This window comes from Sphaerodactylus townsendi, linkage group LG02 (genome assembly GCF_021028975.2).
Source record: "Sphaerodactylus townsendi isolate TG3544 linkage group LG02, MPM_Stown_v2.3, whole genome shotgun sequence".
NCBI lineage: Eukaryota > Metazoa > Chordata > Lepidosauria > Squamata > Sphaerodactylidae > Sphaerodactylus > Sphaerodactylus townsendi.
This window is the reverse complement of record NC_059426.1, coordinates 100564086-100589117: the sequence shown is the minus strand read 5'-3', so window position 1 is coordinate 100589117 and position 25032 is coordinate 100564086. Positions and strand designations below refer to the sequence as shown.

General features: G+C 42.0%; 1 protein-coding gene across 3 annotated transcripts in view; it reads left to right on the top strand.

The window, feature by feature from the left end:
* GAS2 (growth arrest specific 2) overlaps window positions 1-25032 on the top strand; it is a 161390-nt gene that overhangs the window by 26872 nt on the left and 109486 nt on the right. For 2 of the 3 annotated variants that reach the window (XM_048484414.1, XM_048484412.1), the window contains exons 2-3: window positions 1607-1768; window positions 17568-17692. In XM_048484414.1, coding sequence (XP_048340371.1) covers window positions 1627-1768; window positions 17568-17692 — 267 coding nt within the window. In that variant the 5' untranslated portion in view covers window positions 1607-1626. Of the gene's footprint in view, window positions 1-1345; window positions 1370-1606; window positions 1769-17567; window positions 17693-25032 lie in introns of all 3 variants that reach the window. The other variant, XM_048484413.1, reaches the window with a different exon arrangement.

The window sequence follows — 25032 nt, the reverse complement described above, 5'->3', positions numbered from 1 at the left end:
GAGAAGTGGTAACTCCTTGCCTTGCAGATCTGTCCTATTATTGTCCTACCAAGCCAAATTCGAGAAATATTGGTAGCATTATTAGTGTTAATAATCTGTGCTATTAGAAGAATACTGGATGTCTTTCTGTTTTACTGTACCTGGAAGCAGAAGGGCTTCTTGTATCTGAACGGTCCTAAGAAAATGACATACTGGGTTTAGCAGAAGGGCAAAAAAGTTAAAAATGAGAAAACAGCAGCTTGGTTATTAGTTACAAAGGATGATCAACAGAGCTCTCTAGCTTTTCCCAGCTGCTGCTCCTTCCTCTCTGTGGCCCATGGATGCATCAGTACTGCTGTCTGCTTCTTCCTTCCATTTCCTACCTGCAGGTCTTTGTTCCGTAACAAGTGATTATGGCCCTTTAGTTCAAGCACTTGTGAGTCAATTTGGGTAATGTTATGGATGTGAAAAAACCCCATTTGTAACCCTGTTGCTGATGTGTTTGCCAGCATCTATGGATATATGTCTATGTAGCTGTCTCTCTGTGTGTTCTATATATATGCACACACATATAAATACATATACATGCATACATCTAGTAGCTACTTCCAGCATGGCCCCAATGAGTCCTCTGTCAAGGTCAAAACAGCCCTGAAAGAGACTCCTCCTCTTCTTCTGCTTTTTACTGATAGAAACCAAGGTTTTTAAACTGTGGTTGCTTAGCAACAGCTACAAAGATCATTTGTTTCTTAAAGCTAAAGGTGCTGCTTCTATTATTTTTTTGAATTCTTGTCCTCCAATGTGTTTTTGTGTATTATAAAGATTTCATTTTTTTCTGGAAACCTGAGACATTTCTCATGTTTATAGAAAGATCTGCCTTGTTTATTCATGGCTTCAATTTCTGGATTTAAGTATCTCAGATCTGACCAAATTGAGAAAACATTGTAGATACACTGACATATTGGTAAACACATCTGTCTGTCTGTGTATCTATATATCTTTGCTTGTATCACTTATGCCTGGCAGGAAAGTCTTGAACTGATCATGCAGTGGAATGGCAAGTTGGTGGCAAGTGGTTTACTACAGCAGAAGCAAGTGTAAACCTGATAGAAGGAAGGTACAGAGTTAACACTCTAAAGACCCAAAAAGTATCTTTAATATACACTGTTCAATTCGATAAAACTGAATTGTTTCAAGAACAGCCTGAGGTCATTTTTAAACATGACAGTATTATATTTCACAATATCAATGAACAACTATGTTGCGAAAGCATCGTCCCAGCTATCTCAATTTCAGTTCAATAACCTCTTAACCTAATCACTTTAATTTTGTTTTGAATTTGTGTTTTTAATCCCTGCTTGCAAAGATATATGACAACATGTCCATCTGGGTGAGTACAAACATATTTACCAATTCTATATCACCACTATCCAAATGCTTCATTTGAGAAATAAACTCCTGGAAACCATCATGAATGTTATTTTCATGAAATATACATTTGTTTGCCTGGAATCTTTCATCCTATTCTTGTATTGAATTTGAGCCATGAGCACCTGAAATCATATTATTAATGCAAACATTCATTCAGGATACTAACACATCTTTTTATTTTTCTTCCACAAAACAGAAAGCCTCAGGAGCTAAAGAATGTGCACTGCCCTTAATCCAAAAGCCCGAGGCCCGGGCCTCTCAGATATGCATCAGTATAGTCAGTGGCTGGCCAGCAGACATGAGGCAAACTTATTGCCAATGAAGGAGGACTTGGCATTGTGGCTGACAAATCTTCTGGGTAAGATTATTTTGCTATACTGTTATTATTTCCAGAACTTTCTGGGTAACCGTAATAATTCAGGTTTTGTTTCCTAAACCGAAATGTAAAGGTGTGCTTCACATAAACAGTTAACCTCCTGAATTCTGCCTTATCCTTTCCTATTCAACATGTCTGCTAGATGAAATATTATAGCGACCTTCACATCTATGTACATAGCAAAAGTGAAAGGAGTTTTGTATGGTGGGATTGTGCCTTTTCTCTTTTTTTCCTATTTTTTCTTGCCAGTTATTAATTGGTAATATTCTATAATCTGTGTGCTTATTGTGTGGTGGTGATAATGGTAGTGGTATCAATTCTGTTACCATTGTGCTCATTAGATGCTATCTGGTGGAGCTTTCCTGGATTCTGAGGAGACTTGTATTTCAGATTCTGTCAGGCCTGACTTCTGTGGGTTTCTGCTCTGTGTGAATCCTTGTGATTGCTAACTCACAGCCTGCCAACAACCAGGTGTGTTATCAGCTATTCCCTAGTACTGGCCTCTTGAAGGCCACATTCTCAAAACTGCTTTCTGCTTGCTGCCTGGATGGGAGGGGGAAGGGGGAAAATGCTTATATGGATAACAGCTCTGCTAAATTGGCAGAGTTGTTTTGCAACTGTTCCTGACATGACTTCTGCCTGTAATAAGGAAACCTTTGTGATCCTACAAGTGTCTTCATTGTCTGGTCAAGGGGGTCTTGACATTAAGACAGCTCGTAGTCCCGCAGCAAAGTGGCCACATGTTGCTCCCGTAGTGCACCATGATCCCAGTCTGACGGGATGTCCTGCCCAGGCTCAGACCAGGTTAGCAGGTAGCACCCAAAGGAATCACTGATTGGGTCCTGTGCTGCTGTCTGACATGAGAGGCCAAACTGTAGCACACGAGCAGCCCGAGTCCCAGACGGGACGTGCTGAGGAGCGGTCTTGGATAAAAGAGGAGCCACCGAATTGCCACCAGCAGCAGTGGCCCTCAAGGTCTTTTCCAATTCCTCATATTCACAATCCAACACAGAACGTTCAGTGTGAGACATCTCCGACGGTGGGAGCTGCCCCACTGTCAGGGGGCACCCCGACAGTCCTTGATAGAAAGCGGTGAAGGCAGGCAACAATTTAGCAACTTTATGTGGGGAAGGGAACATGGAGTAGCAATGAAAGGGAGAGCTGTCTTAAAGGCAAGACAAACAAACAATTTCCCTTCCTCCAGAATCTGTCATGAAGCATCATAGATGGGCCCTTCTCCTCCGGCATAAGAGAATGCTTTCCCACCTCCAAAAAGGAGGAGAGTAGAGGGGAAGGAGGCGTGGGGAGCGTGGTGGGCGGTGTCCCATGCTGTAGGCGTGTTTGCGCACGAGTGACAGCTAATCCAAACTGGCTGGGCATGGGAACAGTACGAGGTTCAGAACGTAATTCCACACCTTCCCCCGTTCCGTCAGGGAGGCGGGAGAGGTCATCCGCAAGCTTGTTGCAAAAGCCTGGGAAGAAATGAACAATGAAATGAAAACGGGAAAAGAAATCAGCCCAGCGCAACTGCTTAGCTGACAATTTGCCAGGAGTACTGATGACTGAGCGGTTTTTATGATCAGTCCTGACCTCAAAAGGGTGGGTCACCCCTTCCAGCCAGTGCCTCCATGTAGCTAGAGCCTACTTGATGGCACCGGTCACCTTATCACCTACAGTCCAGTTCAATTCTGACCCAGAGAGTTTTGTGGATAAGTAAGCGCAAGGGTACAGGCAGCCATTCTCATCCTGTTGCAAAAGAGCAGCTCCTAAGGCTTTATCGGAAGCATCTACGTGGACAATAAATGGGCAAGTAGGGTTGGAATGCTGTATTATGGGCTCAGTTGTGAATGATCGTTTTAGCTAATCAAAGGCTGTTTGGCAAGCAGCCGGCCAGAGTAAAGGAGCACCTGGGTGGGCAGCTTCCGAGCTCTTCCCTTTGGTTTTGAGCAGATCAGAGAGAGGGAGGGCTAACGAGGCAAAATCCAGGATAAAGTCATGATAGAAGTTGGCAAAGCCCAAAAAGGATTGCAGCTGCTTGCGGGTGGATGGAGGGGGCCAGTCCACCACCACAGCCACCTTGCCTGGAACAATTTCAAGCCCCACCTCTGGGAATTAGAAAGATAGAAAGCATCTTAGCGAGAGGAGTCTTTTTTGGGGAGGCAACAACAGGAGCCTTTTTTGGGAGATTAGAAATAATGAGGAGAATTACAATGCAAAAAAGGGTGTTTTTTATTAAGTAATACATTTAATTACAACCAACCAAAGCAGGAGAACAAGCAAGGAACATTCCATCACCCACCCACCCGCCACCCCAGTTACTGGTTTCCTGGTTTCAACTACACAGAGCCTAAGAAAAAATAGAGTAGATCTGGAATTGATTTGGGTGATACATTACATATCTGAGGATAAAGGAGTGAAGAACAATACACAGCCAACACGCATTAACTCAGGTAGAAGAATGGCTTCAATTGTGAGAATAGAACCAAGACACAATTTAAGGTGTTCGTTACCTAACTTTATAGGGCAAAATGTGTCCTGAGGCATTGATGATGATCAAGCCTCATGAAGACAGTGCGTTTGATGAGATTTTCAGTGGGCGCCGTGAGTTTGCAGAGAGCTCTGAATAGCAGTCTCCAAACTTAACTAAAAGAAACATTTATCAGTTGGGTATGAAACCTGTTCCTCAGGAGATGGTTTGCATGGGAGGCAAGATATTGAAGTTCTTCTCTATTCAGGGATGGGTGCTGTCTGGGTGCTGTATTAATAATAGTTCTATTCAAGGCGTAATTTCTAGGGGGAAAGATGTCCTCAATCCAGGAAACCCATTGTTCTACACCTTGCTTGCATTCCATTAAGGGTGTGGGGAGGAATGATGAAGTTAGTGTTTGGGTCAGTCCTTCTAGATGCCGTCTGTCTTCTGCCTATACTGCATTTTGTCCCTGTTGGAGCCATTTTTGAACCAAACCTTCACTTCAAAATACTCACGGAGGGGCCATAATTGTCCCTGAGGATCATGGCTGTGTCTGACCACTAATACCTAGACCTGAAAGATTTGAACCACTAATGTCTAGTGGTTAATATTTTATTCCTGGGTGAGATATTCAAGCACACTGTGAGCACACAGCTGAAGATGGCTTTGGAGGAAATGGATTGTGTAGACCTGTTTCAATCTGGATTCAGGTCTGGGTTTGGGATCAAAATGGCCTTAATTGATTGAAACCTGACTGATTATCCTTGCTGTAAGAGTAACTGGGGCGGCGGGTGGGTGGGTGATGGAATGTTCCTTGCTTGTTCTCCTGGTCCTCTTGGGAACTTTCAACACTGCTGACCATGCTTTCCCTCTGGTGTGACTTGCTGAGTTGGGGGAACAGGACCTTATAGTACTGTTTTTCAGTGGTTAGGAAATAAAGTGTCAGCCTGACCTGGAGGGGGTTAAACACCTTCTGACAGAGAAGGTTGAGAACCTGGGAGTACTGCTGGATCCTGGCCTACATTTGGAGGTTCAGGTGTCTTCCACAGCATGTTGCATCTATTATTATTTGTGATCATATTCATGTCAGTTTATTGCAATGAGTGTTTCATGAAACTGCCTTTGAAGACTGTCCATAAACTTCAGTTGGTTCAAAATGAAGCAGCCAGATTGTTACAGTGTTGTGGTCATCCTTGTGCTGAAAGATCTGTACTGACTGCCTAACTTACTACCAGGCACAATTCAAAATTCTTGTTCTTGTGTTTAAAGCCCTAAATGGTTTACTTGCCTACTTACCTAATAGTGGTGTGTGCAGAACAGCAAAGTGAATATTTTGCCTTTTGTTACCAAACAGTTTACTGGGTGCATCACTGAACCAGGTTGCCTCAAATGCTTTCTTCTTAATAGTGGCCACCAGCAAACACATTGGTTTTTTGTCCTTGCATGGCTGATATTCAGCACAGAACTGTTTCCACACTTTTATAATATAAAGCAAACTCCATGGGTGAAGTGGCTCTGCAAAGCAGTCTTTGTGATTCAAGAACATGCATAACTTAAGATGGCAAGTAGCACCAACATGAGGTGCTGGCAGAAATGGATCTTTCTGCCTTTCCACAGCAGCTGCCCCCACACTCCCCACCAAAGAAACAATGTGAAGGATCAGGGCATCTGTTTGGACTAAAGCCAAGAAAAAGGAATGGCTGCAGTGAGGAGGAGAAAGTGGTTGAGACAACCCATTCTGCCTCTTGCATTAGTGAAGCCTCTAATGCCAGTAAAAAGCTTCATGCTAGTAGAAAGGAGACTCAGCATGTTATATGTTTTTCACTGAAATATGAACAGTTAAAATCTCTTTAAGCTTTCCATTTCCATCTGATGTAATTGTCAAGGTCTAACTATATATTTCATTGTCTTCAAAATGGCATGTAATCTGGCAGACTTGAAGAGTGCATAATGATAAAGTTTTTAGTATCTCACAATTGGATGATGTTTTAAATGTATGATGCTGGTAGTAGTGTTGTAGTTGCCATCTGTGAAGAGACAAGGCATTATCAGGTTTTCCTCCTTTTCTTCCTGGGCCATCTTCAATAACCAGTCACATTATTTTAAAAGGTAGGGGCACACAGGGAACAGCCTCTCCAGAAGAACTTGATTGAAAGGTGGGTATATATAAGGGCAAACAGTCCTTTACATACCATGGTTTATTTAGGGCTTTAAAAGTAATGGCTAGTGTTTTGAATTGTGCCCTGAAGAAAGTAAGTAGCCACAGGAACTCTTTTACAGCTGGTGAAATGTGATTCTTTATAATTTATTTCACTCTTAATAGTAATTTGAAGCCCAGAAAAAAATCCAGAAAATTTCAGGAAGAAAAATCCATTCCTTCCTTTCCCCCCCAGAACTACCCCCTCTCAGTTTTTTCAACTAAGTCTTTCAGTTATTCCAGCTAATTTCAAATACTGTATTTTATGAGGATAGAAAAGTAAAAGTTTAGGTTTAACTGGAAAGCAAATAGAAAAGTAAAAGTTTAGGTTTAACTGGTAAGCAAATGTTGCATATATTTTACCCCTTTGCTTTTCAATTTCTTTCCCCTAGGGAAAATGGGGAGTATTCTGTTCTTTTTCAATGGCCTCAAAATTTTCAGAAATGTTATATGTCTGCCTGACATTTAGAAGCTATTTAGAAGCTTCATTTTGCACTAACTGAAACTTCCAAACAGTCTTTCAGGAAAGACCTACCACATAAATCATGCTGAATAGTCGTACTCTGGATAAATATGAGTAAGCATGGCTACATTGCAGCATTCATCCTGAACAGACAGTTGCTTTCAGTGCCTGAGATGGATAAGACATATGAAAATCCTACGAACTGAAACGTAGGGTGAAACCCTGACTATTATCTTATTGTTTAAACTTCCTTCATTTCAGGCACTATTTGCACATTGATTTGTTGTCTGAGAAATTCTTATGCATTTGCCATGGAACCTTTATATATTGCAGAGTGCCTGGGACACCTTCTAGGTCATGTGCTGTCAACTGCTTTTCCTTGGCAACTGAGGGTAGCCTAGAAAAAAAAGCCAACGTTTTCTTGCAACTGCATTGCTGGGAACCATCAGTATGGGTTGAGAAGTTATCTGTTGCTGAAGCTTCCATAGATTGCTCCCTCCTCCCCCCTCTTTTGTGTCCATATGTGGATCTCTGTGAAATGTGAACAGAAAAGAGATAGAGTAGGGCATCTGCTTTTAGGCAGTCTGTGATGGTGTGTGGAGGTTGAAAAGTCTGGGAAGGATCCATAGTATCTGCTAGTTGGTGAAACATTTGGATTAAAGGCCTTTCCCTGAGTTTTGATTGAAAATTATTTACTGAATTTGTATGACGAACCCAAGATATGTGAACATGAAAATTATTGTGTTAATAAAAGAAAACAATGACTTTGTTTCCAGCTGGTAGTCATGTGGTAAATGTGCATGAGGCCCTTCCTTTTTTTTGTAAGCAGTTTTTATTCACACTCTTCTACCTAATCCTTCTTCAACATACATAAACCTCTTGTCATGGCCTGCTGCATGGTACAAAACTATCACTTAATGAGTGAGAAACAGAGAGAAAGCAAGGCAACATTTATTTGATACAACCAGGAACGCTCATTAAAGTCCAGGGTGGGTCCTCAAGTTGTGTAGAAAATGAAATTATAAGCCAAATATCCTCTTTCACAGGATATCTTCTTTCATAGTTCTTTCACATTATAGTGTAACGTAGAGGATTACTTCTGTTGATGTGGACTGAAAAGAAGTGCAGATGTTTTGTTAGAAGAAGCACGCCCTAGACTTCAAAGCTCTGGGACTACCTTAGGAATTTGCAAGGCCAACTCTGTATCGTGATTCATTGTGACACATTAGCTGGACCTGGATTGTGACAAGAAAAAAAAAGCAGCTATGACTCATAAAAGCCTTTTCTGTATAATTAAATAGCAGTGTTCAAAGAAGAACTTGTTTTCTCCCTTTTCTTTAGAATATAATGAACATTAGTTTTAGGAGTAACCTCAGAGTTTTGTTGATTGAAAATTAAACATGCAGTTTTAATATTATATGAGAAACTCATACTGATCACTGAGAAAGCAAGGCAAAGTCTCATTTGCTCTTTTGAACAAGCGGTTTTCATATGGACAAGGTCAAACATGAAAACAGCAAGAAAATGCTCAGCCACGTGAGGCACTGAAATGCTGTACAATCATTATAAAGGTTCATAGCAGGCTGTATATTTGACGAGGCTATCTGACAGTAATTTATACAGCTTTGCTTTTCACTCTGAAGCAATATGGTGGCTTAAGGAAATGCTTTCATTCATAAATATAACATCTTCAGGATGTTATATCTGTTTTGGCATTTTGTGTTCCCACAGCTTGGGAGAACAAAGCGTTGCCAGCCCAAACAGATCTTTCCCCCCACCTGCTGCAGAGAGCTAATGTCAGTTTCACAATGGCACCTGCCATTTTGTGTGCTGCAGTAGATTCTCCATGAAGATTCCTTACAGATGTTTCATCTGCTTGCAGCTCATCCATTAGCTATTTTCATTATAAAAAATAGATGAATAAAGTTTGTTTTGCCTAGTGATCCTGTGCATGTGTTGTTTTTCCTTTTTAAAATTCATTCATTTATTTATTTTTCAATTTATATCCCTCCCTTCCCACAGGGCTTAGGGTGGCAAACATCAATAAAACCACAACAATCAGACACGATAAAACCAATACCGACACAAATGGTATCATTTAAAACTTTCACAATAATACAATAAAAAAACAGAGGTGATAAAACCCTAACCAGACACCCATGGGAGGCAGCAATGTTCCAGACAGGCCAGCTGGCACGATGTAAAAACCTGGCGGAAGAGTTCAGTCTTGCAGGCCCTGCGGAACTCACAGATGTCCCACAGGGCCCTCATCTCAGCTGGGAGCTCATTTCACCAGGTGGGAGCCAGGGCCCTAGTAGCGGCCAGTCAAACCTGTCTCGCACCAGGAACCACCAGTAAATTCCCCCCAGATGAGCAGAGGGGTCTAGAGGGGCAATATGGAGAGAGGCGGTCCCATGGGTATGTAGGTCCAAGACCACTCACGGCCTTAAATGTCAAAACAAGTGCCTTGAACCTGATCTAGAACTCGATTGGCAGCCAGTGGAGCTTGTACAAGACTGGAGTAATCTGGTCACCATAGTGTTCTCCTGAAAGGAGCCTTGCTGCTGTGTTCTGAACAAATTTTAATTTCCGGATCGGAACCAAAGGAAGGCCAGCATACAGTGAGTTACAATAGTCTATTCTAGAGGTGACCGTTGCATGGATCACTGTGGCCAGGTCGGAGGTAGAGGGGTATGGCACCAGCTGCTGTGCCTGACACAGATAGTAAAAGGCAGCCCAAGTGGTTTTTGGCCCCTGGGCCTCCATGGACAATGTGGAATCCAGGGTAACCCCCAAACTGCCAACTGATGAGGCCAGATGTAAGGTCTCCCCATCAAGCGTCGGCAGGCAGAAGTCAACCAGCCTCTTCCCCCGACCTACCCACAAGACCTCCGCCTTCTGCCACCCACCAGACATCTAACAATGCTGAGAAAGGGTTAGTTCCCATTGTTGTTGCTTTATTGAAAATGTTGATTGTAAGCTGTCTTAACGATGATTTCATCATGTGCAGTAGTTGCCTACGTTTCAGACAAGTTTGCTTTCAAGTAACTGTGTCTGAACTTGTAGCCTAAAATATTTCAAGGTGCTGTTTTCAGGGGAAAAGAAATGCTGCCTTTAAGAGCTACAGTCTCCATAACAAATGATGATGTACGTAACATATTTTTCATTAGATACAGATGTTGAATGAAAAACTCCTTCACTCTGTATTAAGCACTTTGTCTTGATCTACAACATGCAATTAGCAAATTGTTAATATTTGTCAGCTTGGAAAATAATATAAATGGTTCTTTTGATGCTGATGGTAGAAAGATTTCTCTCTGCATCAAATTAAGTTGTTTTTTTAAAACATATTGCTCTGTTGGTTTATAAAAATCAGTCAATAAGGTAGAATAAGACCATAAATCATGAAACAGGATATTAATTTAAAATAATGACCATTTCACTCATGCTTGAAAGTGTAAAAAATGTGTGCTAAATGAAATGTGATTTGTGATTACTGCACTAGAAAATGTTATTCATGCATATTAAAGCTGTGAGCAGATCTAGATTCAGTTAAAATATTAAAGCCTGTTGAAAAAAAGAAACCGCTCTTAGAAGGACACTTTTTTAAAAGTTTGGGGATGTTGGGAAGACAACTTCCTGTTCTCTTAGTTTCATGCTTGCACATCAAGTCTGAGAAACTGGCAGCAACAACCTTCATTATCCTAGTGCAATTCCTGCTATGCAGACCATATCCTTATCAAAGTCTGTGTGGTCATACATGAGCTGTATCACATACTCTCTGTTCTGTTAATCCACTGAGTGGGCATAGACATGAGGCAGAAAGCTGGTGTTTAGATAACATTATCTCATAACCTGTACGCACATAATGTAATCTCTATTATCCTTGTGTCTTAAAAAAAAAAGGAATCAGGTATATTGATGAATTCATTTGTCTCAGATGATATATTTCATTATACATTTTGGGTGTTACACAACAGCACCCTAAGTCTGATCCTGAACACATTAACTCATTCTCATTATGGTTAATTGTTCTTGGTATAATACCATGGCATTTCTTTTCAGAAGGTTGTTAGATAAATTGTGACTGCCACATGGAAAGTTTCTGTCCTATTGGAATAACTAGCAGACATTGCTACAATGTCCTATGCAGAGGTGTTTCAATAAGTGGCCATTAGGACAGGTAGCAATCTAAGTGTTAAATCTCAGAAGGCTGAAGCTGGTTATAAAATTTATTTAGAGAGGATCTCTGAAAAAGAACGGGAGATAATGTACTTTAAAATTATGCCTTATCTGTGTTCTGTATGAATCTAAATTTATATTTATTATGCAAGAAGCACATATCTTTTCTGTCATTTTTTTTAAAAATGATGTTTACCATTCAGCTGGTAACAAAAACAGAATTGTTTGGATGGAAATGAAATGTCAAGCCTGTTTCTTTTGGCAAATCTATTTTTGATCTGGAATAACCTTGAAAAGTTGGATGGCAGGTTTAAATAATGTCTGCATTGTTATAGCATTCATTTCTTTTTTTGGATGTAGGCTTGGGGCAAGTTACCATATAGAAAGACCCAAAATCCCATAATTAAAATATCGCAGCAAAAATTAAATTAAACAAAATATACAAAGTGTCATCATTCATTGGTGAAATGTGAATCTGATTCACTGGAACCCAGCACCAGTGGTTGAAAAGGTATTGAAAACTTCAAAAAGTTGACTAGGAAATCTGGTGGTCACTACAGCTACCCCAACCAAGATCATACAGCAAGCTTCCATTGCAGAGTGGAGATCTGAGTCCCTGTTTCTCAGATCCAGTTTTAACCGCTATACCACATTGGGACCTTTGCCCACAGAGGTTTCAGTCTCATACTTTCTGCATCCAGAAAGCACATGTGACATTCCTAAGACTTACTGTAGCTAAGAGTTGCCAGCTCTGAATTGGGAAATACCCATAAATGGAGCTACCACGTGGCAGGGAGAGGGACAAATGCCCCAGGTGCAGGTGTGGGAGAGTGGAGAATCGCTCCATGACCCCTCCCTTCAGTCCACCCCCGCAGCCCGGAGCAGCCTCTGTGGCCCAGAGCACCCCCACGGCCTACAGCAGGCTGTTCTTTTAACTTTTAAAGGTAAGTGAGATGTTTGGGGGCATGGACAAGTGGGGGGGCACGGGCACCATTTTGCCCAGGGCAACAGTTTCCCCCTCTACAGCACTGGAAACACCTGGAGCTTTTCCAAGTAAAGCCTGAGTAGGTTGGGGATTGGGGAGGGAGGGGACGTCAGCACAATAATAATGCTATAGAGTCCACCCCCTAAAGTAGCCATTTTCACTTGGGGTACTGATCCTGGTTGTCTGGAAATCAATTGTAATAGCAGTTGGCAAGCCTAATTGGGGCCCTCCTCCTCCATGTCAGCTTTGTTTGAGATCACAGCTACATGCTTGGCTGATCCTGAGAAACTGAGGCCTTCCACATGTAGCAATTTGCAATTCTCTTGATGTTTGTCATATGGAAAGAATAGGAATTATCCTGCCAGCTGATGACTGGGGAGTCATGAATTGCTGGGTATGTATAAGTGAGGCACAAGAAGGACACAGTATGTTGTGTGAGAATACCCTCTCCATGCTCTGCTCAAAGCATGTAGACGGGGTTAGATAATTTTGGTCTGGAAGGATTTAGAATCTGTTGCAAAAAAATGGGGGGTACTATAGTTACAGCCCCATCCAACAGGCTGGGCTCCTGGCTGTGGCGCCACGGTGGTGCCAGCCTTCCTCTCCCCAGGAGGCTTTCCAGTGGTATAGGGAGACTTAAAATGCCAAAAAAAAAGCCTTCCCACTGCCAGAAAGCCTCCATTGGGCTTAGTGGACTTATACCACTTTTTCAGTGACATAAGTCCAAAGTCCTGGCTGCTGGTGCAATGGGGGTAATGGCTGGGAGGGAGCCGACTAACACTGGATCCTCCCTCAGCCATTCCCCCAGACTGCTCCCATGACACTGGCGGTGGTGGCAAGGGCACAGGGATGCTGGCGGAGTGTCCAGCACTGCATTCTACCGTTGGGGAGGGCAGCGCCATCTGTCCACTGGCAGATTTGCCTCTCCACCAGGGAAACTACCCTGGGGAGGGCAAATCTGCTGGTGAGGCGCCGCTCCCACTGGCAGATTCCCCTCCCTTTGGACAGGGCTTTTAAATACAACTATATGAGAGACTGCATCTAATGTGAGTTAGGAAATAAAATTGTAGAAGTTAAAGTCATAACAAAGAAAACAGAATCACACTCACTGTTCTGTTCCCCAAGCAAACTAAAAATCAGGTGCCTTGCACTTGGCCAGAACAGAGTGTAAGACTCACAGACAAATAAGTAACAGTTCAAAAACCAAATAATAATATTGAAAGTTTAGGGCTCTGACTTCTTCCTTGAAGTCTATCTAATAAAAGAATATTTGCAATGCTGGAAATGTTTGAAGACAGTTTGAAGAATTTTCAGACACCAACTACCATACATCAAGGGAATCACTGATCAAATAGGGAAACTGATGAAAAAACATAACTTGCAAACCACCTTCAAACCTACCAGGAAAATACAGCAAATGCTACGCTCAGCTAAGGACAAGAGAGACCCCCTCACTTCTGCAAGATTCTATCACATATCCTGCAGCTGTGGGAAGGTCTACATAGGAACCACAAAACACAGCACCCAGACTCGTGTTAAGGAGCACAAAAATCACTGTCGGCTTAACCATCCTGAAAAATTTGCAGTTGCAGAACATGTCTTAAGCAAAACTGGACATAACATTTTATTTGAAAACACTGAAATTCTGGACAATTTAGAAGGTTACTATGTCAGACTGCACAGGGAGGCCATTGAAATTCACAAACACCAAGACCACTTCAAAAGGAAAGAAGAGACTCTGAGAATTAACAAAGCTTGGCTACCAGTACTTAAAAACACCAAAAGCCAAACCCAAAGGCATGCTAAGTTCATGGACAATGGACTCCACCCAAACACAGGATTTGCATTTACCAATACTACTGCTGCTGCTGCAGGGAATGCAAATGTGAATCACTCACTGGACTGAAAACCCCCACCTGCAATACTATACTATCAACCACACCTTTGCATAGCAAGTTCCACCCAAACACTTACTGATTGGTTCCCTAGTGGGGACATGGCAATTTATACCCCACTAAAACATTCCCTTCTCACTGGACATAGTGTGTAACAGACCTCCCCTCTGTGATACATCTCCGAAGATGCCAGCCACAGATGCAGGCGAAACATTAGGAACAAGATCCACCAGACCATGGCCACACAGCCTGGAAAACCCACCACAACCAACTCTTTCCTTAACTGCTTCTAAGGAAGTCTGTGCTGCTTGCTTCTTCTTCTTAGTTCTCTAACTGGACTCTGTTTCCTTGCAATTCGGTTGGAACTGGATTACTTAAAATATCATGGATCTTTTATACCTTAAAAGTAACACCTAATAAATCTGAGATATTGCTGTCTCCAGCCTTCTCCCGACACCTGAATTAAAAACAAACTGCAAACACAGGAACTGCTAACCAATAAGAATGCTATAGTGCTTTGCCTCTAAAGGGCTTCTTAAAGGGACAGGGTCTAACTGTACAAACTGTAGAAAACTGTACAAAAGCAACTAAACCCATTCTAACTAAGGGTACAACTGAGGCTTATATAATAGTGAGGGTGTCTTTGGGGACATGACACTCACATAAACTTTTTGTTCCAAATGTAACGGACTCAAGCAAAATACCTGCACCAGTTCGTTTTTTTTTTGGGGGGGGCATATATGGCATTAGTTAGTGTAATCATTGTGGCAACTCGCCCTGTAGTAGAAAGCATTCATCAGGGGAGGGAGCTGTGGTTTTTCTCCATTTTCAAGCAATCAATATGTTTGGAGTAAAATGTATAGAAGAGGTGCTTGACAGATGTAAATGATCACAGTGAGATATATGAGAAGCTGCAGACCCTAAATACTCAGTCTGCATTGACTCATTTTCACACAGCCTGAAAATAGAGGAGGGAGCTGAAGCTGAAAGCCCCTTCTTGTCCCCAATTAGCATTCACAAGAACACTAGTCTTTCATTAAAGAGGGAATCACTTTCCAGAGATTAGTCTGGAGAAAAGTCTTATGATCTCTTATGAGCCATTGTCCTGCTCTTCCTCCTTAATTATGGAAAGGTTCGCTGCAAAGCATATCCCACACATAGCCACTCACTTAAAAAAAATTGCTTCTGCAAATCCATTTGAAAGAGAGAAACTGAGGTTTATTTCTGGACCTGCTCAATCCCTCTTGATTTCAGTCCTATAAAATGCTACTTAATATTGAGGCTCCAGTTTAACTGTGCAATATCTATTTTAAACTTTGCTATTATAAACGATATGAGCTTCATTTCTTTTCATTCATTGCAGTGGTGCTTTACTCTTCCTCTGAAAAACTCTGGATGGTTTTACTGCATTATTATAGTTGTGCAATCTGCTTTAAGTCCAGGGGAGAAAAGAAGGCTATAAATGAAAGAAATAACTAACTAAATAACATGATGTTGTCTACCCAGATAGCTTTAAAAACTTTAGCAGAGACTTTACAAGATAAAACATTAAAACGCTATTGAAATATGTCAATTACTGATTTTTTAAAAAAGCTCCCACCTGAAACTGTAACCTGATTCTGGTTACCTACATAATTTGTTTCTTGTAATACATTATCCTTTTTGACATGCCCTTTAGTTATATTATAATGTCCTTAAATGGTATAGTGGAGACTTCATAAGATAAAATGTTAAAATGCTACACCATATTTAATTTGGAAAAGCTTCCCCCACCCCCATCCCTCTAAGGGAGAGGGGAGAATGGAATCTGGGTGACTGAGGCAAGGAAAATACGACAAAAACTTGGACACCACACTTGGACATTGCTTCTGTCATTGTATCGTCGAAGGCTTTCACGGCCGGAATCACTTGGGTGCTGTGTGGTTTCCGGGCTGTATGGCCGTGTTCTAGCAGCATTCTCTCCTGACGTTTCGCCTGCATCTGTGGCTGGCATCTAATGAAGAAAAGCCTTAGATGCCAGCCACAGATGCAGCCGAAACGTCAGGAGAGAATGCTGCTAGAACACGGCCATACAGCCCGGAAACCACACAGCACCCAAGCTTCTGTCATTGTCTCTGTAGTGCTACTTAGTAAAAGTAGCTTATTTTTAAGAATTGGTAGGTAAGTGCATTTGCAATACAACACCAAATCAATATATCTGATTCTCGATGTGGCCAAGCCTGTGCATACGTAAGCAATGAAGCAATGATCAAAAGACATACTTCTTCATACTTGAGAAAAAACCCAGGTCTGCAGAACAATCTGAAATGTAAAACAAACAAACAAAACAACCATGGGGAGTTAAAACTCCAAGGCCCCTTCCGCACACGCAAAATAATGCGTTTTCAAACCACTTTCACAACTGTTTGCAAGTGGATTTTGCCATTCCGCACAGCTTCAAAGAGCTCTGAAAGCAGTTTGAAAGTGCATTATTCTGCATGTGCGGAATGAGCCCAAGTAATAGTGACAGTGTCTGTAGCTTTAAAAAACAAATGCCCCTGTGGTTGTTGCTAGGCAACCACACAGTATTCAAGCATTCAAGACTTGTTTTCTTTCAGAAAAAACCAAGGCCATTTGTAGGACTATTGTGGCCTTTGAGGGAGACTTGTGGGGCCAGGCCAGGCCAGGCCACAACCACTGGATGGCCTGGTACCACCTGACTTACAGTACTTACTCAGGCCTTCTTGCTCACAACTGTTCAACAGCAGTCACCACCTGAAAGCTCAGTGTGATATAATGTTTGGAGTCTGAGACTAGGATCAGAGAGACCAAGTTCAAATATCAGTTCTACCACTGAGTGACCTTGCAGAAGTCAAAATCTCAGCCTAACCTACCTCCCAGGATTGTTGTGAGGATATCATGAAGTAAAGAAGAATGATGTAAGTTGCTTTCAGTCTCCATTGTGGAGACAGGTGGGCATGAATGAAGTAAATAAACAATAAATATATTCAAGATGAAGGGCAGGAAAAGGTAGGTTGGTGGGTGGCAGGAAGGGAAAGAAACAGGGGATAGTGAATAAATGGGAGTTTCCAGGAAGAAGAAAATAGGAAATTGTGTGATGAGGTGGATACAGTGGTAAGTGATGTTCCCTCCACAGGTCCTTGCAGCTGAGCCTACCCTAGCAGCAGGTGCTCTCAACTGAACCAGACCTAGGGCCAGCACCGTACAGTGACTGAAATAATCAGAGTTTGTCCAGGGAGATGAAGCCAGGGAAAAGGCAGGATGGAATGCTGAAGACAGGGGTGGTGGTGGTGGTGGTGGTGGATAATGATAGATTGGCCAGTGGGTGGAATGGAGAATAAGAAACAGGATATGTAGAGAGAATGTGGTGATGTTTAGGAAATAGAAAGAGGAAAAATGATGGAGTGGGAAATGAGATGCCCAGCACAAATCCTTGTGGGTCCCCAACCTTTCCTTAATGTACAATTCCACAGTGTACACAGACTAATGTACAACTCCACAATGTACACAGACTAAATTTCCAACAGTAATGTGCCCTTTCAGATAGTCAAAGCAGCTGCTAATTGCTTTTGTTTTCATTGCACTTCAGGAAAGGAAATAACAGCAGAAGCCTTTATGGAGAAATTGGATAATGGAGCTTTGCTATGCAGGCTAGCAGAGACTTTACAAGATAAATTTAAAGAAAACTGCATTGAGACCAACAAGCTTGGAAAGGTAAGTCCAGATAAACTGTGAGATAACATGGAAGGATGCCAAAAATTCAGGTTCATGTGTGTGTTTTCGTATTTTTTAGTGTTTTTTCAGTTTTTGGCCTGCAGGGGGCCCAGTTTTTAGGCTAGCAGCACCAACATTTCAGGGATTTTTCAAGAGACTCTCCTTATGATACCACTCAGGTCTTAGTAAGGAGAGAGCATTCCTGGATATGCTAAATGACTGTGGCTTAGATCAGATGGAGAGGGGAGAGGTGATTCTAGATCTAATTCTATGTGGGACCCAGGACCTGGTATGGGAAGTCAGTGTTGTTGAGCCAATAGGAAGCAGTGACCCAGAGGCGTATTTGCCTAGGAACATGAGGTAGCCCATGTCCCCGGGTATCCCCCATTTGGTCACAGGGGGAGCGCAAAAGTTTCAGGTTCGTTTGTGTGCTTTTTGTATTTTTTGTATTTTTTTACTTTTTGGCCAACAGGGGGCATGGTTTTTAGGCTAGTGGCACCACAATTTCAGGGTATCATCAGGTGACACTCCTGATGATATCAGCCAAGTTTGGTGAGGTTTGGTTAGGGGGTCCAAAGTTATGGATTCCAAAAGGGGGTGCCCCATCCCTATTGTTTCCAATAGGATCTAATAGGAGATGGGGGCTACACTTTTGAGGGTCCATAACTTTGGATCCCTTGAACCAAACTTCACCAAACCTGGGTGGTATCATCAGGAGAGTATCCTAAAGATACCCTGAATTTTTGGTGCTGCTAGCTTAACAATTGCACCTCTTACAGCAGGTACCCTCCAAATTTCCCCAGGTTTTCCTTTTAAATCCACCCACTTCCGCATGGACTTAAAGAGGTCCCCTTTAATCTGAGATCCCCAGTTTAAACATTGACAGTGATGCTGTTTCAGGGTGGGGGAGAATCCACCCCAAAACAGCATCAATTTTAGTGCTGTTTTAACTGGGGATCCCAGATTCTACCTTAAAAGTGGATTTAAAAGAAGAATCTGGGCTCTCTAGTTTAAACACCAATGAAAGTGATGCTGTTTGGGGGTGGATTCTACTGGAAGTGTTTTGTGAGAGATGATGCTGACATTTGTGTGGTAAATGTTTTGCTGGAGGTGATTTGTGTGAGATTTACATGCTTAATACTCACTTGCACTGGCTTGGAGCTGTTTTTCAGGCTAACAACCTACCTCATAGGGTTGGTGTGAGGACAAAATTAGGAAAGAGAGTTGGTGGGGAGAGCGCCATGTATGTTTTGCTGGGGGTGGGAGGTGTTTTGTGAGCTGGTGCAAAAAATCATTGTTTGGTTGTGGTGGGGGAGGGTGGCCGCCCATACAAACTCTGGTTTTGTCCTTGGGCTCCAGTTTGTCTAGATATGCTTCTGGGAAAAAGCAGTAGTGGTGGGCGAGTTGAAATAACTTGAATCAATGGTATGAGATAATGTGTCAGGTGTGGTGAATATTCATTAATTAGATATTTTTCATGAAAATAAAGTTCTGCCACACAGAAACTGGAAAAAAATTCCAAAATTAAAAGTAGAAAATATTTGGTACAGAACTTAAATAAAGACAACACTGTCAGTTTGGTTTCGAAAATGAAGTGAACTGATGTGTGATTTAGGGATACACTTTGTGGCTTAATTTGTTTTCTTGAGCTTTGTTGTGTTACAATGTTATATAACTTGAAGCCTTCCTAAATGATGTGAATTGTTCAGATCCTTGTGGGACTGAAGCAGCCTTGATTACCCTGATAGGTGACATGGACCAAGAGATGGAAGGAGGGAGCAGAACTCTGCTGATTCTCCTGGCCTTCTCAGCAGTTTTTAATACCATTGATCTTGGTAGCTTGGTAGATGGGGCCACACAACTTGGAAAGCCCACAACAACCAGTTGAGTCCGGCTGTGAAAGCCTTCGACAATATTTAGGTTGAGTTGACACCAATATGCATATGACACTCAAGTCTTTCCAGGGCTTCTGGCTGATCTCAGGGAGGCAGTAGAAACATTAAATCAGTACATGGAGACAGATTTGGAGCAGATTTGGGCTAATAAAATGAAGTTTAATCCTGACAAGCTGGAAGCACTACAGGTGAGTGGAAGGTTTGGCCCAGATTTTAAGGTGTCAGCTTTTTGGATCGGGTTGCATTCCTCTTGAAGGAACAGGTCTCTTGGACCCAGGTCTACTGCTGGATAAGCAGGTGGCTCCTGTGACCAGGCGTGACTTTTACCAACTTTTACTAGTTAGCCAGCTGCAGCCTTTCCTGGGCAAAAAGGTCTGGTGACTGTAGTGCATGGCCAATTGCATCTAGATCAGATTACTACAATGTATTCTATGCGGGGCTGCCCTTGAGAAGTGTTTGGAAGCTTCAGTTGGTTCAGTATACTGCAACCAGTTTGTTGATAAGGATCAATTCTGTACAGGGTAATAATAACGGGTTACATAATAATAACGGATTATTTTTGAATCCAGGTCTATTTTATTCCATTTTTGTCCTTCACATGGTGCCCAATTTCTGTGAAGGAAACAATCTGTTTTCTTTTTGTCCCTTCTCACAAACCCACCATTTTATTTAAAGTGCAAACACGCAGGTGCATACATCCCATTTTTCCTGTGTTCTGATTGGCTGTTCCATAAGCATAGTCCCCCTTCTGCCCACTCCCGCTCTCTGCTAAGGGAACACTTCTAATTGGTGGAGAATCTGCAGCAACCCCAGGAGCCCAAGCTGGACCTCCCCCTCCCATTTTTATAGCGTGGAAAAAAAGTTTAAAGCTTTGAAACTACAACACATGTAAACATGAAGCATGCAACTCCCCTCCTTTAACACTGTGATATACAACATAATAAAATATGTCCAAAAAGGGAGCAAATGAGTATGTCTCATCCACTTCCAAAGGTGCGCATCTGCCCAGCTACATGCTCTGAGCACCCAAAAAAAAATAAAAAGGAAAGGAAATGGGCCTATTTGTTGTGAATCCATTGCTGTACACATTTGGGTGAAATGACACCCACAGTCACTGCCAAGGAGAGAAAAGTCTGTTTCTGGGCATTGTTCCTGGTACTTATACTGAACTTTAAAACTCCATATGTTTTTTTAAATAACATACCCGAAAAGCAGCCTACTCCCTTCTGAACCTACCTGATCCCTTCTGAAATTATGTGGGTGGCAAACCATGAGAGGGCCTTCTCAGTTGTAGCATCAAAACTCTGGAACTCTCTCCCAAGGGAGGCTCATCTGTCCCTTTTAGTTGTTGGTTGATTCCCCACTCACAATTAGATGCGTGCTTATCACAGAAAATATCCAGGTTTCCAGCAGAACTCCCCACTACACCAGCGCCGAAAACGGATTGACCCCGTCTCTGCCGCTCTTCCCCCCTCCTCAGCGCGCATTATTTCAGAACCTGGAAGAAAGTAGACCTTTTGAAAAACCGCACGCTGAATTTGGAGCAGTGGGGAGTTTTGGGGGTGAATCTGGTTTCGTTTTTCATTTTGGTGGGTTTCATTTTGCTAGTAGTGACGTGGAGCCTTTAATCTAATCAGGAAGCAGTGGGCTCTGCACGATGCGCGCACAGTTCTTTTTAAAAAATTTCGCGGAGCAAAGATCCACGTCTAAATGAAACAATGTGGGGCCAGTTCGAATGCTCCACTGAGTAAAAGACAGTACAAAGTAGCGCTGAACGTCGTATCCACGTATATATGAGGGGGACGAAGCAGCATGGGAACGGGGCTTGCCCTTTATTGCCCGTTTCCCCATAGAGTTGCTCTGCGCATGCTTGTGCATCCCTTTTTCATTTCCCATGCCCGAGATCGACATGAATACGAGGCAATGCGGGGCCGGTTTTGAATGTTTGAGTAAAAGGCAATGCAATGAAACGCTAAACGTCGTATCCACGTGTCCACGTATCCACAACTGAATAGGGTTGTTCTGTGCATGCTCACAGAGACATGGATCTGTCAGTTTGAAAATAAAAAAAATTCCCGCCCCAGCACAACGCAGCAGCCAATCAGGAGAGCCCCTGAGCGGATCGTGCATTTGATCCGCCAACAGTGGGTACTCCTGCCTGAGTGCTGCGTTGCTGCTGCTTATGGGGCAGAAGCTGTGACCTTGAAACTTTGCTCAAAAGGCACGTGCTCAAACCTACCCGGTTTGTATCTAGCTTCATTTTTGAAACTTTACCAGACGGTAAAGACTTTTTTGTTTCATTTCATTTTTTCTCAGTGATCCATGCTTCCTACTCAGTGCTGTTGTTTTTATGTATTTTAGATTTGGTTTTAAATATTTTACTCATGTGTTTTTGTTGCTTTTGAAAATTTTTGAGATGTAGTTTTATTATGTATGCTTTAATTTGTTAGCTGCCTTGGTGGCCCTTATTATGGTAGAAAGGTGGTGTGTAGATTTTGTAAGATAAATATTGTGCTGTATAGCACTACATGTCCCTTTTAATGGATTTATATGGATTTCAAAAAGCCGTTTTCATTTTTTCACAGTACTGTGTGAGTCATGTGAATGAAATTAGAAAACCTCATTCAAAAGCTATGTAATGTGAATATATACTATTTCACATCCTGTAGCATCAGAATGCAAAGAAATGGCAGCAAAGTGACTGTCTGCTGCCAACTGTTATGGAGACATTTTTCCTTTCCTATTTTAATTCCCTCCATAGTAGTGTCAAGCAGTAGACTTCCCAATTGGAAAATGTGAAGCTTAGTGCCAAGGAAAATTATATGAGAATACTAGTGCATCAAATTTAGCATAAGAAAAATTGCACTGTGCTCTCCTGAATCATTATAATCTAGCACAGTCATAAGATGTTTTCTATTCAGAACCATGCCACTATGTTAGAATCAAGAAGCATAGTGTGGATCTCACCCATCTGTTACCTTGAAGATGGCTTTTGTGGCAAGCAGCTAGGTCTTTCAGACACTTCAACTGTTGTTCCAATACATAAAGTAATCTTGATTCCTCTCTCTCTCTCTCTCTCTCTCTCTCTCTCTCTCTCTCTCTCTCTCTCTCTCTATCTATCTATCTATCTATCTATCTATCTATCTATCTATCTATCTATCTATCTATCTATCAATATAGATATAGATATAGATATGAGAGCTGGCTGATAAAAAAAATGACATGTCTGCCTGAAAATCTGTGTTAGAGATAGCATCCTGGCTGCAGTTAAATGAGGGGAAGGCAGACACTGTAGAGGGTCAGAGAGAAAGAAACAGAAACAGAGTGGGAGAAGAAATATATTAAAAATTTCTTCACAAAGTGAAGGATCATGGTTCACTTCTGCATACTTTTTTTCCGGAGTGGACTTCTCTTGTAGAATACACTATCACAATTGAATGGAAGGACTACCTGCAGCAGGAAAGCTCAAGACGAAAAAGTCTCACCAGTTCTACTGACAAGGAGTTGACTTTCTCCTCCTCATACAGTTACTTGACCAATCAGAGTGCAGGAGGCCACAGCAAATCAGGTGGTTCCCCTGTATCTAGGCTTCATTGCCTCATTCTGACTGTAAACAGTAAGTTATTTTAGAAAAAAAGTAAAAATCATATTTCCTTGCAGTCCTCCAAACAGCTAACCATTATATCTGAGGTGGTATCCAGATGGCTGCTGATCAATAAATACAGCTGGGTGTTATCAGCATACTGGTGACAACCCAGACCAAACCCCTGGACCAACCGGGCAAAAGGGCGCATGTAGATTTAAATAACACTGGAAAGAGGATTGCCCTTGCAGGACCCACACACCACAGGGTGCCATGGTGATATCCCCAATGTTACCCTTTTCTCCCAGTGCTGAAGAAATGAGTACAGCCACTGTAATGCTGTCCCACAAATCCCAGTGTTGACAAAGTGGCGAGTCAGGAGATCATAATCAATTATGTGAAATGCTGCTATTACATCTAGTAATACCAGCAGTGCTGACCTGCCTTGATGCTGTTGCCTCCAAAGATTATCCATGAGAGTGACCAAGGCCATCTCCTCCCCATGACCAGGTCCGAAGCAGGTCTTGAAAGGGATCTAGTGCTGGTGTGTCCTTTAGAAATGTCTAGAACAGGGGTAGGGAACCTGCGGCTCTCCAGATGTTCAGGAACTACAATTCCCATCAGCCCCTACCAGCATGGCCAATTGGCCATGCTGACAGAGGCTGATGGGAATTGTAGTTCCTGAACATCTGGAGAGCTGCAGGTTCCCTACCCCTGGTCTAGAACTTCTCTCTCAGCTATCTTACTCAGAAACTGCAAGTGTGAAACTAGATGATAGTTGGATGGATCAGATGGATCAAGTCACGACTTTTTCAAGAACACTTGTACCACTGCCTCTTTCAGCGCCCCCCCCCCCTTCCTCCAGGAAGTTCCCAGAAATTTGGGACAGGTTTTTTGTTTCTGGCATAACTCATGTTCTTCCTGTTCTGTCAGAACTCATGTTCTGGTATAACTCATGCTCAGCATAACAAGGAAAAATACAGCAAACATGGGTTGGCCCTAAAGCTATTTAATATCAACAAAGAGGTCATTATATGGCTCTTCACATGACCTATGTTCTCCAGTTGCTAGGGAGAGCAAAAATATCTTTGTGCCTTTCTTCTCTTGCTTACCAGGTTTTAGGGACTAGGACAGCAAAGGTGAATTATTGACCCCTTCTGATGTTGGTGGGATGGAAGCAATCATTCTAACTCTCTCCAAATAAATCTTAATGTTACCATCTCCACCTTGTAAATCATTAGATGGATCCAAAATAAGCAGGGAAAATAGATTCATGTGATTATAATATCCCTACTGTGATTCATAAGCGGGGGTTTGAAATTTACTGAGACAAGCAGGGGTATGAAATTGATATAATCATATGACATGCATTTGGGTTTTGCCTGAAGAACTGCTTGGAGCTGTTACTGTTGTTGGACAAGAAAAAAAATCATTTAAGACTGGTTATAAGCAACACTGTTAGCTGGTTCAAACAGAGTTATGTTTCTTTATGGAAGTTGCAATTTTTAAATAATTATTCAAGCCCAACAAATAGTTTTTGCTTTATGGTTCTATTGTTTGAATATTTCTCAATAGTATCACACATCCCAAAAAATTAAGCCCAGTTGAAGCAACTAGAGGATTCCATTCTGGAAATAATTAAAATTACTATATCTTTATATTTGGTCCTATTGACACATGACATTCTGCAATAAAATATTTTTAAGTTACTAAATGTGGCAGCCATTATCACATGGCAAACTCTTTGTCTCCATGCAGTTTGGGAGATTTGCTGCATTGCATCCCCTCTTTTGGACACTTTTGATTTGAACAAATTAAATATTTCAGTCTTCAAGCCAGGTTCCAGTGGTATTGACATAATT